The sequence below is a fragment of the Stegostoma tigrinum genome, chromosome 25 (genome assembly GCF_030684315.1).
Source record: "Stegostoma tigrinum isolate sSteTig4 chromosome 25, sSteTig4.hap1, whole genome shotgun sequence".
Classification (NCBI taxonomy): Eukaryota; Metazoa; Chordata; class Chondrichthyes; order Orectolobiformes; family Stegostomatidae; genus Stegostoma; species Stegostoma tigrinum.
The window spans coordinates 49,194,284-49,209,940 of NC_081378.1; the positions used below are offsets into that span (position 1 = coordinate 49,194,284).

General features: G+C 39.6%; 1 protein-coding gene across 6 annotated transcripts in view; it reads right to left on the reverse strand.

The window, feature by feature from the left end:
• ints13 (integrator complex subunit 13) overlaps positions 1 to 15,657 on the reverse strand; it is a 63,376-nt gene that overhangs the window by 20,673 nt on the left and 27,046 nt on the right. For 2 of the 6 annotated variants that reach the window (XM_048554082.2, XM_048554083.2), the window contains 4 exons: positions 14,470 to 14,496; positions 12,677 to 12,700; positions 6,779 to 6,868; positions 2,589 to 2,678 (listed from right to left, as the gene is read on the reverse strand). In XM_048554082.2, coding sequence (XP_048410039.1) covers positions 2,589 to 2,678; positions 6,779 to 6,868; positions 12,677 to 12,700; positions 14,470 to 14,496 — 231 coding nt within the window. The remainder of the gene's footprint in view (positions 1 to 2,588; positions 2,679 to 6,778; positions 6,869 to 12,676; positions 12,701 to 14,469; positions 14,497 to 15,657) is intronic. The other 4 variants (XM_048554085.2, XM_059654709.1, XM_048554086.2 and 1 more) reach the window with 2 other exon arrangements.

Below are 15,657 nucleotides of genomic sequence, written 5' to 3' on the forward strand. Positions count from 1 at the left end.
AGGGTTAGATAGGGTGGATAGGGAGAGCCTTTTTCCTAGGATGGTGACGGCGAGCACGAGGGGGCATAGCTTTAAATTGAGGGGTGAAAGATATCGGACAGATGTCAGAAGTGGTTTCTTTACTCAGAGAGTAGTAAGGGAATGGAACGCTTTGCCTGCAACGGTAGTAGATTCGCCAACTTTAGGTACATTTAAGTCGTCATATGGATGTACATGGAATAGTGTAGGTTAGATGGGCTTCAGATCGGTATAACAGGTCAGCACAATATCGAGGGCCGAAGGGCCTGTACTGTGCTGTAATGTTCTATGTTCTATGCATTTAAGAAGAGCAAAGTGCCTATCAGGATCTTAGAATAATTTTATGTTGCAGTGGTCAGCCCATTATGAAAAACATGCAAATTTACCTTATTACAACATCATTTGAAACCTCAGGATCAAAGGGCTATCCTGCCAATCAAGTACTTCTGAAGCATTGTCAGTTGTAATACAGGAACACAAAGACAATTCGCACACAGCAAGTTCCAACAAAAAGTGATAGCATGCACAGCAATAGATTTCCTTTCTAAAAAAAAGTGATGTTTCTGGGATAACTTCCTTGGTCATCTTCAAAATAGGACGACTGGATCTTTTACTTTTACCTGAAAGGGCAGCTGTCTCATCTAAAATTGTACCGGTTCCAGTGCACAGCACTGGAGTATCAGCTTGGATTTGTACTCATGTCTCTGAAGCAGGAGGTGAACACATTGCCTTCTGACTCAGGGCCAGAATTCTTATTACTTAGCTTTGGAAACAGTAGGGTTGGAGGGTTAAGTCACTTGGGATAGAACTTTGTTCAGAACAAGTAAACAAGATGTTCCTTTGCTTTGAACATGTAAGTAATACGAACAGGAGAGAACCACGTGACTCCTCCTGCCTGCTCAGTCATACAATAAGATAATAGCTGATGTAATTGTGGCCTAAATTTCACATTCATGCTTAAGATGAAAAATATGTCTTAGTCTGCCAGGGGTATATTTATAGACCAGGTTCTACTGCTCACTGGGGAAGATAAGCCCAAAGATTAACTACGTTCTGGGAAGGAATCTCTCCTAACCTCATCTCTAACAGAGACTCCTCATTCGTAACTCAGGCTTCTACTAAGACTCATCCACAAGAGGAAACATCCCTGCATCTGTCAAATCCTCTCAATCTTACTTTGGAAAAATAATTCTCATTTTCAACAAAAAGGGACAGAAAATACAGGTTTTAATGAGAGGGAATGGTTATCCTGTCTTCTGTCTTTTCAAATGCAAATGGTGAAATACAAAAAAAAACTGAAAACAACACAGCTTTTAATCTGGTCAGAACCTGGCTACTGTCCAGAAGAAATGCAGAGACACAGAGATGCCAGTTACACCGAGAGAATGATCATTAGTGCTTATTTAGACCAAGTTGAAACACCAGGAATTATTTAAACAAGCTCCAGGAGAATTCCTACTATAGAGTGTGTTTTAATATTCTCGAAAGCTTTTGAATGTATTTATAGCAAACACCAAATTTTCCAATTTCCTCAATAATAAATCATCCATTTTAAATGGCCTGCGTTAATACTCCAATGGGAAAAACTAGTCTTTGTAAATATAGGATTCATGAACAGTAAATATGGATCAATAACATAGGTAATGGGGGAGCAGTTACGGTAACAAATGTTGTTATTTTAAATCAATCTGTTTGGACATGGACTTCTAGTCCAGCGTTAGGGACACCAACACTATTAGACAATGATTGCTGTAAACCAAATACAACAAATTTCCTACCTCTGTCATTAAAACATATTGATACCTTAGAATTCAATACTTCAGTCAATTAAACTCTTGATGTGAAGACTGTTTAAAAGAAATACTTTAAAATTACAATTGGTAATCATATCTCCCTGGTATTTGGCATAAGGTGATTCTGAACATGAAAAGTCAACAGCCTGTTTTTTTTGCAGTTAGCAATGAAGTTAGAGTGTTCACCGCTAACATCGAAGGATGACACCTGCAAAGATCTAGAGAATGTGTGACTGGAATTGCACCCTTCTCTGTCGCAGTTTAAATCTGGTACCAAATCAAGGCAGCAGCAATAAGTAGAAACCAAAGTACTTGCACACGGTAAACGAAGCTAAAAAAACACTTTAAATTTGAACTTTTAATTTACATTTTCAGGTACAGCATTAAAAATGTATAACCATTAAAACAGAAACAAGACAAAAAAACTAAAAAGGTTAAGTTTTTAAAAAGCAGATTTGTAAAATGATTGCACAGAACTTTGATATTCCACAAACATTAAAATAGGTTTTCAGGGCCAGAGTGTACCATCAAAGCCTCCTTTGTACCTCATTCAATAAGGTGCTGCTTTTTCCAGGATTTTACAGCCAGCTAAACAGGGTTGGAGTGGAAGCTCTTGTCAATTCTAATTATAAGGGAAATGGATTCTGTGGAATTATGACAGCAAATGCTGATATTACTAGCACACAGTCCTGGCACTTCTGCTTGGGGCAACTATGGCTTTGTCATAATACTTTCAAATTGAATACAGAAAATATCAAATATAGAAAAATTACCTACCATTCAGTAAGAAGTTTGTTAGGCAAGAGGACGGTCTGCTGTTTACGTCTACAGGTGATATCCTGTATGCCCCAGTGCAATAGTGCAACTCTGAAAGTAGTAGCATATAATAGCATATAAAAACAGGTGACATAAATTAAAACAATTCTGTTCAGAAGTAAAAAGATGCATTCTCTCAATGAGTCAAAGCTTTCCCTTCATGTGGCAAAACACCTTAAAGTGACTGGAAGAACAATTCAAGGATAGTCAGGCAAAACAGCTTAACTTGTTCCGATGCAGAAAACTGCACTGAAATACAACACAACAGCTTGCTAGTCCTTAAAATGGGGCTTGGGACAAAACAATGAAATTTTGCAGTAAAAGCTAAATATGTGCATGATTTACAAAAGAACACATCAAACAGTTCTTGCACCCAAGACTCCCTCCACTCCTTCCCCTTATCAAGTGTTTGTTAAAATTCCTTTCTGTGTGTTAGTGGCCAGCATTCATTGCCCATTCCTCACTGACGCACCTTTTCATCAAGGTAGCGAAGATGCTCCACAGTGATAAAGGAACGGCAACATAGGTATCAGTGAGTATGAAGCGTGACTGAAAAGAGATATTCCAGGGTGTTACGCATGAAGCTGTTGTGCTGGTTCTTCTTGGTGATGCAGAGCTGGGAGTTACTGTTGAATATGATCGATTCTATATACTTTCACGATTGAGTGAAGAAGAGTTCAAATTACTCCACTCTCACTTCCAATGTTGTTGCAAATATTTTGGGGGGTAGAATTTTAACTAATCATTGACTTCAAATTGGAAAAAGGAACACAGGTTAAATGAGCAAATTTTTGAAATCTCTCTCAGCTTGGCCTCAGTGACATACATCGTCATGTCTGTGGAGCCCCACTGTGTACCTGTGGCAACCTAGAATGAGTTGTCTGATTTTACTGGGACAGGCAGCATACTAGCTAGCCTTTTGTCCTCACTTGACTAGAAGCACTTGCACTTGAACTGCCATTCAAGGCTTCCGGCTAAGTGCTGGAAAATGGGATTACAATAGACAGATGCTCAATGACCGGCGCGAACATGATAGAGTTTTTTATTTGGTTAAAAAAATCCCTAAGACTGAATGTTTGTACATTTAGCTGCTCAAAGGCAACAATGCACTATTCAGGATTGCTCAAGACTGGTAATTTCTTCCCAGGCTTTTGTGGAGAAGGACATTTCCTGAGGTTCCTGCCTTCAAAGAACCTTCGAATCTTATTCTTAGTCCACCTCATGAGTGGAGTGCATACTGAAGTTGTGAAATGTGAATGCCTTGGGGATTTTATCATTAATCATAGGTTACTACATGTCTACTCTTGCTGAGCTGGGCTCTGATGTAAAGATTAGACAAGACAGATAAGGAAAATTTCTTTCCATCATTTGATGACAGAAGAATAAGAAGACACAAGTGTAAGATTTTGGACAAGAGTTGAGGGAATGTGCAGGAGAACTGTTTTGCACACAGAGTAGTAATAACCTAGAACCTGCTGCCCACAAAAGGTGGGGAAAGTGAGAATGATGCATTGAACTGTTTGAACCCACAGATCTTTAGAAGAGCGTGTAGGAGAAGATAACTGGGACTGGCACAAATTCAGCTTCCTGACATGGATTAAACTTAATTTCTCAAACTTTCTGGTGAGTTGCATTACCCATTTTGCATGCATCCACACTCTCAGCTATATATTATGTAGCGTGAACCTTGACAGGATAGCCTTCTTCCTCCAAGCACTGCTGAGTACAAGCATTTTTCAATTATTTGGATCCTTCAAAAGGTATTCCTTTGAGCAAATGATTATAGGAGAATCAGCTCTCCATGCTGATCAGGTCATGAGAAATCTCAAGTCACATGCAGCCTGGCTTGTTGCTAAACACAACAGTTTTACGTGTGAAGGCTGACCAAGCCAACAAGCCTGCCCAAGCAAGGCAACATGGCTAATGCCAGCACATCTCATTAAGGCAAACAAGGAGATTCAACTCAAAGGTCATCATTTTTGACTCGTCTTGGTCTCAAGCAAGGCAACAGGTGTATGTTCTTCTGGCTATGTGAAAATCAGTAACATGGTAGTGCGCGAGCTACTGAATTGTCAATCTTCCTGTGTTTTGAACGTGTATCCTGGTAGATATGCAAGAGGCAGTACCACTGTGGTCCAGGCAGAGACTAAGTGCGACTGAAAATAAGGGATGAACATTGATTTTACATGAGACAATGGATGCCTGGTACTCAATCACCTGTGTGATAGGCCTCCACACTGTCAACCTTACATTGCTCATTGCCGCATGAAGCTTTGAGAAGACAGTAATACATACCCAGGCAGACTGTCACAGATTATTCACTCTGGAGAGGCAGTGGAATCTGATTTTTTCTAGCACTGACATCTGCAGCCACTTTCAGGTGGAATGGCCTCCTGTTGTCATCCCTAAGCAAAGAACTTGCCTTCCTTCCTGGACAGTCTTCAGGAGAACCTCTTGGGATGAGTCATTAAAGCATGGCACCACTTTCTGCCTGGTCTCTGACATCTGCAGGGGTGATCAGCAGAGGTTGAGCTGCAGAGAGCAAAGTGCTCTCTGGCTTTCTTCTAAATAGAATGCCCAGACGTGGGAGCCTTCAGAACCTGATGCCCAGAAAATTTATCATTTTACTGGCATATGCACGAGCAGAGGAGAACTTAATCATGCAGGAGACCCTTAACCAACCTATTGCGGAAGTCCCTCCTGCTTTTACACACAACTCCACAATCAGTCTCCAAAAAAGAAAATTCAACTAGAAACTGGATGGATACTGAAGGAAATTAACTTGCGGGGCGAAATGGATTGAGCAGGGGTTTGGGATTGACTGGACTGCACTGTGACAAGCCAGCATGTACTCTGAGCAATTCCAAGATAATAAAATGTGAGGCTGGATGAACACAGCAGGCCAAGCAGCATCTCAGGAGCACAAAAGCTGACGTTTCGGGCCTAGACCCTTCATCAGAGAGGGGGATGGGGAGAGGGAACTGGAATAAATAGGGAGAGAGGGGGAGGTGGACCAAAGATGGAGAGTAAAGAAGATAGGTGGAGAGAGTATAGGTGGAGAGGTAGGGAGGGGATAGGTCAGCCCAGGTCAAGGAGGTGGGATGAGGTTAGTAGGTAGATGGGGGTGCGGCTTGGGGTGGGAGGAAGGGATGGGTGAGAGGAAGAACCGGTTAGGGAGGCAGAGACAGGTTGGACTGGTTTTGGGATGCAGTGGGTGGGGGGGGGGGAAAGAGCTGGGCTGGTTGTGTGGTGTAGTGGGGGAGGGGACGAACTGGAGGCACCATTGTGACTCCTGCACTGCCACAATGATGCCACCCGAAGGTTGCAGGAACAGCAACTCATATTCCGCCTGGGAACCCTGCAGCCATATGGTATCAATGTGGACTTCACCAGTTTCAAAATCTCCCCCTTCCCCTACTGCATCCCTAAACCAGCCCAGTTCGTCCCCTCCCCCCACTGCACCACACAACCAGCCCAGCTCTTCCCCCCCACCCACTGCATCCCAAAACCAGTCCAACCTGTCTCTGCCTCCCTAACCGGTTCTTCCTCTCACCCATCCCTTCCTCCCACCCCAAGCCGCACCCCCAGCTACCTACTAACCTCATCCCACCTCCTTGACCTGTCCGTCTTCCCTGGACTGACCTATCCCCTCCCTACCTATACTCTCTCCACCTATCTTCTTTACTCTCCATCTTCAGTCCGCCTCCCCCTCTCTCCCTATTTATTCCAGTTCCCTCTCCCCATCCCCCTCTCTGATGAAGGGTCTAGGCCCGAAACGTCAGCTTTTGTGCTCCTGAGATGCTGCTGGGCCTGCTGTGTTCATCCAGCCTCACATTTTATTATCTTGGAATTCTCCAGCATCTGCAGTTTCCATTATCTCATGTACTCTGAGCAACTGGATTCTATTTGCAAAAGAAATAACCTCTAAAATCTAGTGATTGTTAGCTCTCCCTTACATTTTCCATTTTTGGTGAGTGAATGCTGACTGAGATGTTAAATTGCGTAGTAGCAAATGTTCCCAACATGTCCAACTTCCAGTGAATTGGTCCTTTAAGTAGGAACAAGGTTTAAAATCTCTACAACTGGCTCTTTTTAAAAAATGATTCAATACATACATAATTTTCACTAGTTTAATTTTACTTGATACTTACCAACATTATTAGTTCGCGGGGTACACCATTTTAATGTCACTGTATCTTTGACAGCGCTATCTCTATTGCTACTGCCTAAATGTGGATCAACTGCAAGATAAAACAGAAGATAGCATTAACAATTAAATTTCAAAACATTTAGAGCAAACTAAAATTCCATCTTTATGCTCTGGAAGAAGAGGTATCAAAAAAATAGAAAAAATTACTCTAAAATATAAAATGAGAATTTCTTCTTTGCAAGTGTTCAATTAGAATTTATTCCAGAGTTGGATAATTTAACCACAATTATTGCAGCCAACCTTTGAACAATTGTCTTCTATATCAGTCATATGCAGGAGAATAATGTGCATTTTCCAAAGCTCGCTCTATGGCTCCCATCAACAATTCTGGAATTAGTGAACCGGAAATTATATTGGACTGAGTGCATATTTGCTGGATAAGAAAACATATAAGTCTTTAATTTATGCAAACCTAATTTAGCTTAATTTAGATTGTAACTGGTATTTGGCATTAAAGTAAAATCTGCAATTTAAAATCTTGCAGTTGTGAGCTTTAAGCAGGTTTATTTTCAAGGGCTGCGTCAGAAGAGGAGCCTAACTAAGAGTCAGTTGAAACTGGATCCTCATCAACTACGTAACTTAGGATATCTGGCCATCATGGGCAAGTTAGACTGAAGGGTCTGTTTCCATGCTGAGCATCTCCATGACTAAGGGAGCTATGCCTTCTGTGTTGGGAGCATAAGTCAGTAGCTAACAGTGTGACTTTGTACCTCAAGTAATGCAGCTTACGAAAGTGTGTCGGAGTTCAGCAGAGGAAGGAGACAGGACTTTGGTTGCTTTTACCTAAACAAGCATCTAATTTGACGGTGCGATTGGTGATTGCTTCTAGTCTTTAAAATAAAGGTCTTTAGATGGTGCTTATGTTTTTTATCCCCCTCTATTTCTCAAAAAAACCTATGTATGTGATCAGTGATAGTGCGTAAAATATGTCAATAAAATAGTCTCCAGAGTGCAGATCTTCAAAGTGAAGACTAACAAAGATAAAGGATACGACATCTCAGGGCAACTATTTTGAAGATTTCCAAAGAGAAAAGGGGAAGAATGTACAAAGGTTTTTTTGAAAAGCAGCAAATAGGACAAAAGGGGAAGAAAAAAGGTAAAAAGGGAAAATTTGATGGCTCTTTACTTAAAGGCATGTAGTAATTAGAACAGAATAAATGAATTCATGACACAAATAGAAGCTAAATGGTATAATTCTATGGCCAATATGAAGACATGATTACAAGGAGATCAAAGTTGGGAATTAAATATTCAATAGCATGTGACTTTTGAAAGGGCAGGCAGGAAGTGGTGGAATAGCTTTTTTAATACAAAATGGATTAAGTATGACAACAAGAAATAATCCAGGATCAGATGACGTAGAATTCATGGGTAAGAAATAACAGGAGGAAGAGGATTCTGGTGGGAGTAGTCTATAAGCCTTCTAACAGTCACTGTTCTGTAGGACAGAGAATAAAACCAAGGACATTAAAAAAGGCAGTACAACAATCATGGATAACTTTACTCCTAACGTTACTGGGAAAATCAAACTGGCAAAGATATTGCAAGGAGGAATTCATTGGGTATTTGCGAAAGTTTCCTGGAACAATATGTTATGGATCTTCCACAGACCAGACTGGTTCTGAATCTGAACGCGTAATGAGGCACATTTGGTAAATGATCTGAGTAATATATCCTGAGGGAACACTGACCATAAACATGGTAGAATTTAGCATTTAGTTTGAGAGGGTGGAACCTGGTCAGAAAAATAAATATGCTCAACTGACATGCAGATAATTAAAAAGGGATGAGGGTTGAGTTAGCTAGAGTGGACTGGGAAAGGAGCTTGGTAGAAAAGATGATTGAGGAGCAGATTTAGGAAAATAGTTCATGGCTAATAGCAAAGATATAACCCAATGAGAAAGGACGAGTCTGGGAAGGGGATAAATCAACCATGGTTTACCAAGGATGTCAAGAACATTCAAAGAAAAAGCAGACAATGTGGCAAAGATTAGTAGTAAGCTAGAGGATTTGAAAGTTTTTAAAAGCCAAAGGATGACTAAAAAATAAGATAAAGAGGGAGACAATAAATTAGGAGACAAAGCTACAAAGTAATATAAAAACAGACAGTAGATCTTCTTAATATATACAAAAACAGAGGCGAAGTGACCGTTGCCCTGTCAAAGAATGAGACTAGGGAAATATTAGTGGGAAATTGGAAATGGCAGAGGAGTTGAATAAATACTTTGCTACAGTCAGCACAGCAGAAGATACTAATGTACCAAAAACATTAAACCAAGGGGTAAAGTCAGGTTGGGGTAAATAAATGTACTATCACTACAGAAAAAGTACGAGTCAAATTAACCAGACTAAAGACCTAAGTCCTTTGGGCTTGGTGAGTTGCTTCCTAGGAATTTAAAGGAAGTATCTAGTGATATTGGATGCACTAGTTGTAGTTCTTCAGAATGTAAGGATTCCTGAAAAAGTGCCAGAGAATTGAAAAGCTGTCTACGTAACAGCCCTAAACAAAAAAGGAGTCATAAAAATGGTAACATATAAGCCAGTCATCTTAACATCTGACACTGGAAAAATGTTAATGAAGTAATAGTAGAATACTCAGAAATACATAACATAATCAAGCTGCGTCAACATGGCTTGACAGAGGATTGGTAAAGTAATGGAATAAAGACAGTTAGGATAAAAGGGGTATTTTCAGCATGGCAACCTGTAACTAATAGTATGCCGCAGGGACTAGTGCTGGAATCACAATTATTCACAGCATATATTCACTAAATGGATGTTGGAAGTGAGTGCACTATTGCAAGATTTGCAGTTGACACAAATAATAGGTGGAAAGTGAGGATGACAAAGTCTACAGAGGGATATAGACAGGTGGAATGAGTGGGTGAAAACTTGGCAGATGGAATAGCTTGTGGAAAAACATGAAGTTATCCACTCTGGCTGGAATAACAGGAGAGCTAAATACTATTTAGACAGCAATAAACTAAAATAAGCTACAAACAGAAGGATTTGAAGGTCCTTCTGCAAGGATCATCCAACTTCAGCAGGTAATAGGGAAGGAAAATGGAATGTTGGCCTCTATTTCAAAGGGATTGTGTATAAAACAAAGGGGTGTCTTTTTAGAACTGTGCAAGTTACTAGTCAGACTAGTCAGACAATAAATGGAATAGCCGGAACAGTTTCAAAGGACAAAGAACAGTGCAGCACAAACGGTCAACACGTGATTTCTTTCCAAGCTAAAAACCTTTTGCCTCTATGCGGTCCAGATCTGTCTGTTGCCTGCCTATGCATATATCTATCAAGAAACCTCTTAAATGCTGCTAAAGTATTTGCCTCCCCTCTGGCAACAAATTTGGGACACTTGCCACCTAAAAAACACTTGCCTCTCAGATCTGCTGTAAACTCATCCGCTTTTGCCTTACATCTATGTCCTCTAGTAGCAGACATAATTACCCTGGGAAAAAGACAATGACTCTCCATTGTATTCTTGCCTCTCATTATTTTGTAAACTTCTACTAGGTTGAGGGGGTGACCTTCGATATTGAAGTGAAATCAAACCGAATTTGTTCAATCTCTCCTCATAGCTAATTCCTTCCAAACCAAGCAACATTCTGGTCAACCTCTTTTGCAGCCTCTCCAAAGCCTCCACATCTTTCTGATAGTGTAGCAAACAGAACTGTTCACAATATTCCAAAACATGGCCTAACTGAAGTGCTATACAGCTGCAACATGCCTTGCTAATTTTTATACTCTATGCCCTGACTGAAGATGACAAGCATGCCATATGCCTTCTTGACCACCTTATCCACTTGTGTTGCCACTTACAGTGAACTATGGGCCTGTATGCCTAGATCCTTCTGTCCACTGATCCTGCTCAGGGTTTTGCCATTTACAGTAGATCTCCTGCGCAGACGTTCCAAAATGTATCACCATGCATTTGCCCAGATAAAATTTCACCTGCCACTTCTCCACCCAAGTCTCCGGCCTATGTATATCCTAATGTATCCTCTAGCAATCACTTTGGTCCCCTTTTCTGAGGAAATATATATGGCAATGGAATCAGTCCAAAGAAAGAAAGTTCACTGGGTTAATTCCAGGTATGGGGGATTTTCTTATGAAGAAATTTAGAAGATCGGGCTTGTATTCTTTAAAGTTTAGAAGATTTTTATTTATTTATTTCTGAGATGTGGGCATCACTGGCTGGCCAGCATTTATTACATGTCCCCAGTTGCCCTTGAGAATGTGGTGGTGAGCTGCCTTCTTGAACTGCTGCAGTTCACTTGCTACGAGTTGACCCTCAATGCCTCTAGGGAGGGAATGAGAGGATACCCTATTGAAAAATTCTTAGGGGGTTTGACAGGGCAAATATCCAGAGGTGGTGGTTTCCCCTTGTGGGAGAATCTAAGACCAGAGGGCATAAGCTCACAGTAAGGGGTAAACTATTTAAGACAGTGGAATTTATTCTCTGAGAGTTGTGATCTGTGAAATTCTTGACAGGGTGGGCTGTTTAGCATATTTAAGGCTGAGGTTTCAATCATTAAGTGACTCAAGGGTTTTAGGGATAACAAAAAGGATATGCAGTTGAGGATTATCAGATCACGCATGATTAATTGAATGGTGAAACAGACTTGATGAGCCAAATAGGCTATTTCTGCTTCTATATCTCAAATGAGAAAAGAGCTAAAACTTGGCAAAGTCCTTTGAATGAGTTTAAAACCTTTCCTTTCCACTGGGAGCATATATTACATATTTGACAAGTTGATTTAAATCTTCACCAGCATTTTCCAAATACCTGTCTTTGCCAAAACTTTAAATTTCCAAATAAAATCCACAGAAAAACAAAAACACATTCTACTTCAAAATAAATTACCATTGTCATTTATTGGTAAACCACAATTTGACCCATGGTGTCAAGATTGGTTCTCTGAAAAAACTTTCATTAAACCCACTGGCCTGCCCTTTCCTCTACATGACCCTCTTATTTGTTTTAACATACTTAATTCACCATTAGTAAACAAAAATAAACATGATTCTGTTACTTGCAGAGTGAATGAATCTGCTCTCAGTTGCTCTCAGTAACGGTGACCATGATAGCATATTCACTTGTCATAATAACCGATTCACTAATGGAAAGAAAATTTAACATCCTTCCCTGATCAGGCTTATAAGCAACTCAAGACTCATTGCAATGTCGTTGACTCATAACCGCTCTCTGAATCGGCCAAGTAAGCCATTCAGTTCAAGAATGTACTTTGGACAACAAACACTGGCTTTGCCATTGATGCCCATGTGCCAAAGAATTAAAAAAAACAATTTAGTACATAAAGAACTCTCACCTAATCTCTCCTTTTTATTCTTCAAATGATGCCATTGGCTTTATGACCTTGTTTTTTTTCTTAATGCATTGAAAATGTACATAGTAAAAGATTACATCATTTCCCAACATCCTCTGTTCTACTGGAAATAGTTCCATTCTCTTGTCTACCCTAACATCTAAAAAGTGTTCCCTCTCTTATTACTGCCTTAATGAAACTCTGCTGCACCCTCTACAGCCTTGACATCTCTTGCAAAATAAGGCTCTTTAAGAGTCAAAATTAAGCAAATTATAGTTTTTTTAAAAAAGGTATTGTTAAAAATATCAAGAAACTGGTTCATGTACTGTACTACATAAAGCTATAATAGACATTTGGATCAAAATATTGATAGGTGCAAGGCCAACTCACCCCTGTGGATAAGTAACAACACACACTATGAGGGATACTATCAGAAGAGTCTACTGATCATTTTGGGAGAAATTCTAAACCTGTTACATGAAATACTATATCACACTACCAATTACCTTTCTTTCCCTTGAGGTGGTCACCTACAAACATCAGAAGAAGTGATATTAAGATTTTTCTTCTAAGAGGAAGAGGAATTCAAGCAAATAGAAATCCAAACTTTGGCTGTGGCTATTCCAGTGCAGGCAATGGAAATGTAGCCTCAACTTAGAAATACAGCAAGAATATTTACAGACTAACTAGAGAGATTGAGCCATTTTCTGTTATGCAGTTACCATGTTATTGAGGATTTAGACAAGTTTGACTAGTGTTTAGGTATTTTTCCAAACATGGAGACAAACATTTGAAATAATGCATATTTTGGACATGAATATACATGCATCATTTAAATCTTCTGTTCAATAGATTAACATTTAATTATTCAAATAGACTTAAATAATGTTAACATTAAAATAGCAACCATATTTATCTTTCACAAACTCGATAAATTGTAATTCTGTTCCAGCATCGAAAATGTCTTGATACTGTGATTAACCACTCGCTTTAATCGCTACAAATGTCGAAGGCAAGGATGGGAAAGACAGGAACAAGGGAAGAAAGGGGCTAATTAATCTTGTTGAGTGGCTCTTAGACAGTTCCTCCGAATAATGAGACGGCCTAGTGACTGCTTTGATACCATCAGTTAAGGGATAAATGTCAGCCTCTGGGGAACTCAGTTACTCTTCATATAATGCCACAGGATCTTCCATATCCACATGCCCTACTTTATACTATCTCATCTGAAAGGCCACATGCATCACAAAGCAGTCAGATTAAGATGACAGTGCTACTACTGAATGATGACATTCTAACTCAGCAAAACCTTATTATTATCCCCATCACATTTGCCTACGAACAGATGAATAGTTACACTGGTATAAACTTGTGATTTGCTTCTTGGTGGCATGAAGTGTATCCAGTGAGTGAGACTAAAACCAAGCAGCATCATATTATACAATCATAGAAACAGGAACAGGAACAGGCAGTCAAGCCCATTCCACCATTTAATATGCTAATGGCTGACCAAATACTTCATTGCTTTTTTATGTACACTATCGGCATATTCTTTCACACTAATCAAAAATCAAAAATATATCAACTTCTTTAAATATACCCAAAAACAAAGCTTCCACGGCCATCTGGTTTTATAAAATCCTAAAGATTCACCACCCTGTGGTTTTTAAAAAAAAATTCTCCTTATATCATTCCCAAATGGTGCCCCCTGTTCTAAACTCCCCAAACAGGGCAAATGTTTTAACTACATCAACCCTGTCTTTCCCTGTTCTGTTTCTTTAAAAAAATGTTTTTTGAACTCCTTAATTTAATCACAAATGTTTTACATTTAGAAACTCTGCATCTAATGTTCTAAAGCTGTAGACTGAAGTTTGAACAGGCATGAATTTAGACTTTATGATGGGAAAAGGCTACTAGAGAATAAAAACAAGTGAGCTCACAGGAGAATCCCCATCTCAACAGGCTGGCAAATTATTAGAGGCCATCATCATACAAAGTTCAAGCAACCCCATTATTTGATCAAGAGTGGTTGCAACTACAATCTTATTGTTATTTTCTGGTAAAAGGAGGGAACATGGACGTAAAAAAGCACAGAAAAGCTAGATTATTTTTAAAATGAAGAAGTCACACGCTGCAGAATCAGAACTTCACTATCTCTGATGCATTTTTTCCCCCTAGATAACATATTTTGTAATCCTACCCTATCACAGATGGTGGATAATCAAATTAAAACAGAAAATGAACATCTACATCAGCTATACCAACACTACTAATTTACTGATGTTAAAATTTAACATACATGTCATAGGTGTCATGTTCTTCCATTCTGTGGAAGAAAAATAAAAATACCAGTCACCAGAAAAATAACTCCACAAATGACACAATCTCTACTTCAGTAGGTTGACAAAATAGAGTTCTTCTAGGATTGGACACTTTTTCTTTTGTATGCAAATCAGAAGATGGACGTTCTCTGAAATCCGAAGCTACCACACATACAGAAAAATAAAACAAAGAATGTGGATGCTGGACTTCTGAAACAAACAGAAATAAACTGCTGGAGAAACTCAGCAAGTCTGGCAGCATCTGTACAGAGAAAGCAGGCTGAACATTCGGAGTACAATTTTGAAGTCACTGGATTCGAAACATTAACTCTGCTTTCTCTCCAAAGATGCCACAAGATCTGCCAAATTTCCTCAGCAATTCTTATTTTTTTGTTACATATGCACTTATCCTGGAAGCTTTCACTTGAATTGTATAGTCATCTCTTAAGGACTTTTAATGACAGAAAATCTCTCATTAGCTCAGATACCCAAAGCACTTTGTAGTCAACAAAGCACATATGAACTACAGCTACTGTTGCATAGGTAACTTGGCAGTCAATAAGCATACAGCATTATCCCACAAGCAGCAAAGTGAAAAAAATCTTTTGATAAAGTCCTGCGTGGGAGACTGACAGCAAAGGTAGGAGCCTAAGGAATCCAAGGAAATTTAGCAAATTGGATCCACAATCAGCTGAGTGGCAGGAAACAGAGTCCCACGGGGTCAAAACTGGGGACCTTGTTGGCAGTTTATATAAATGATTTGGGATTAAATGTACGAAGGTTCATCAGGAAGTTCACAAACAATGCAACAATTGCTGGGTTGATAAACAGTGAGGAGGATAGCCTTAAACTACAAGAGGATATAGATGGGCTCGTCAGATGGGCTGATGAGTGGCACATGGAATTCAATCCAGATAAATGTGAGATGACACACTTGGGCAAACAAACAAGGCAAGGGAATACATGATGGATGTTTGGATCCTGGGAAGCACGGAGGATCAGAGGGACCTTGGTCTGTATGTACACTGGTCACTTAAGCTTACAGGACAGGTGGACAAAGTGGTTAAGGAGGCATATGGTATACCTGCCTTTATTAACCAGACATAAAAGGTTAAGAGCAGAGAGGTCATGCTGGAAATCGCATAAAACATTAGCTAGGCCACAGC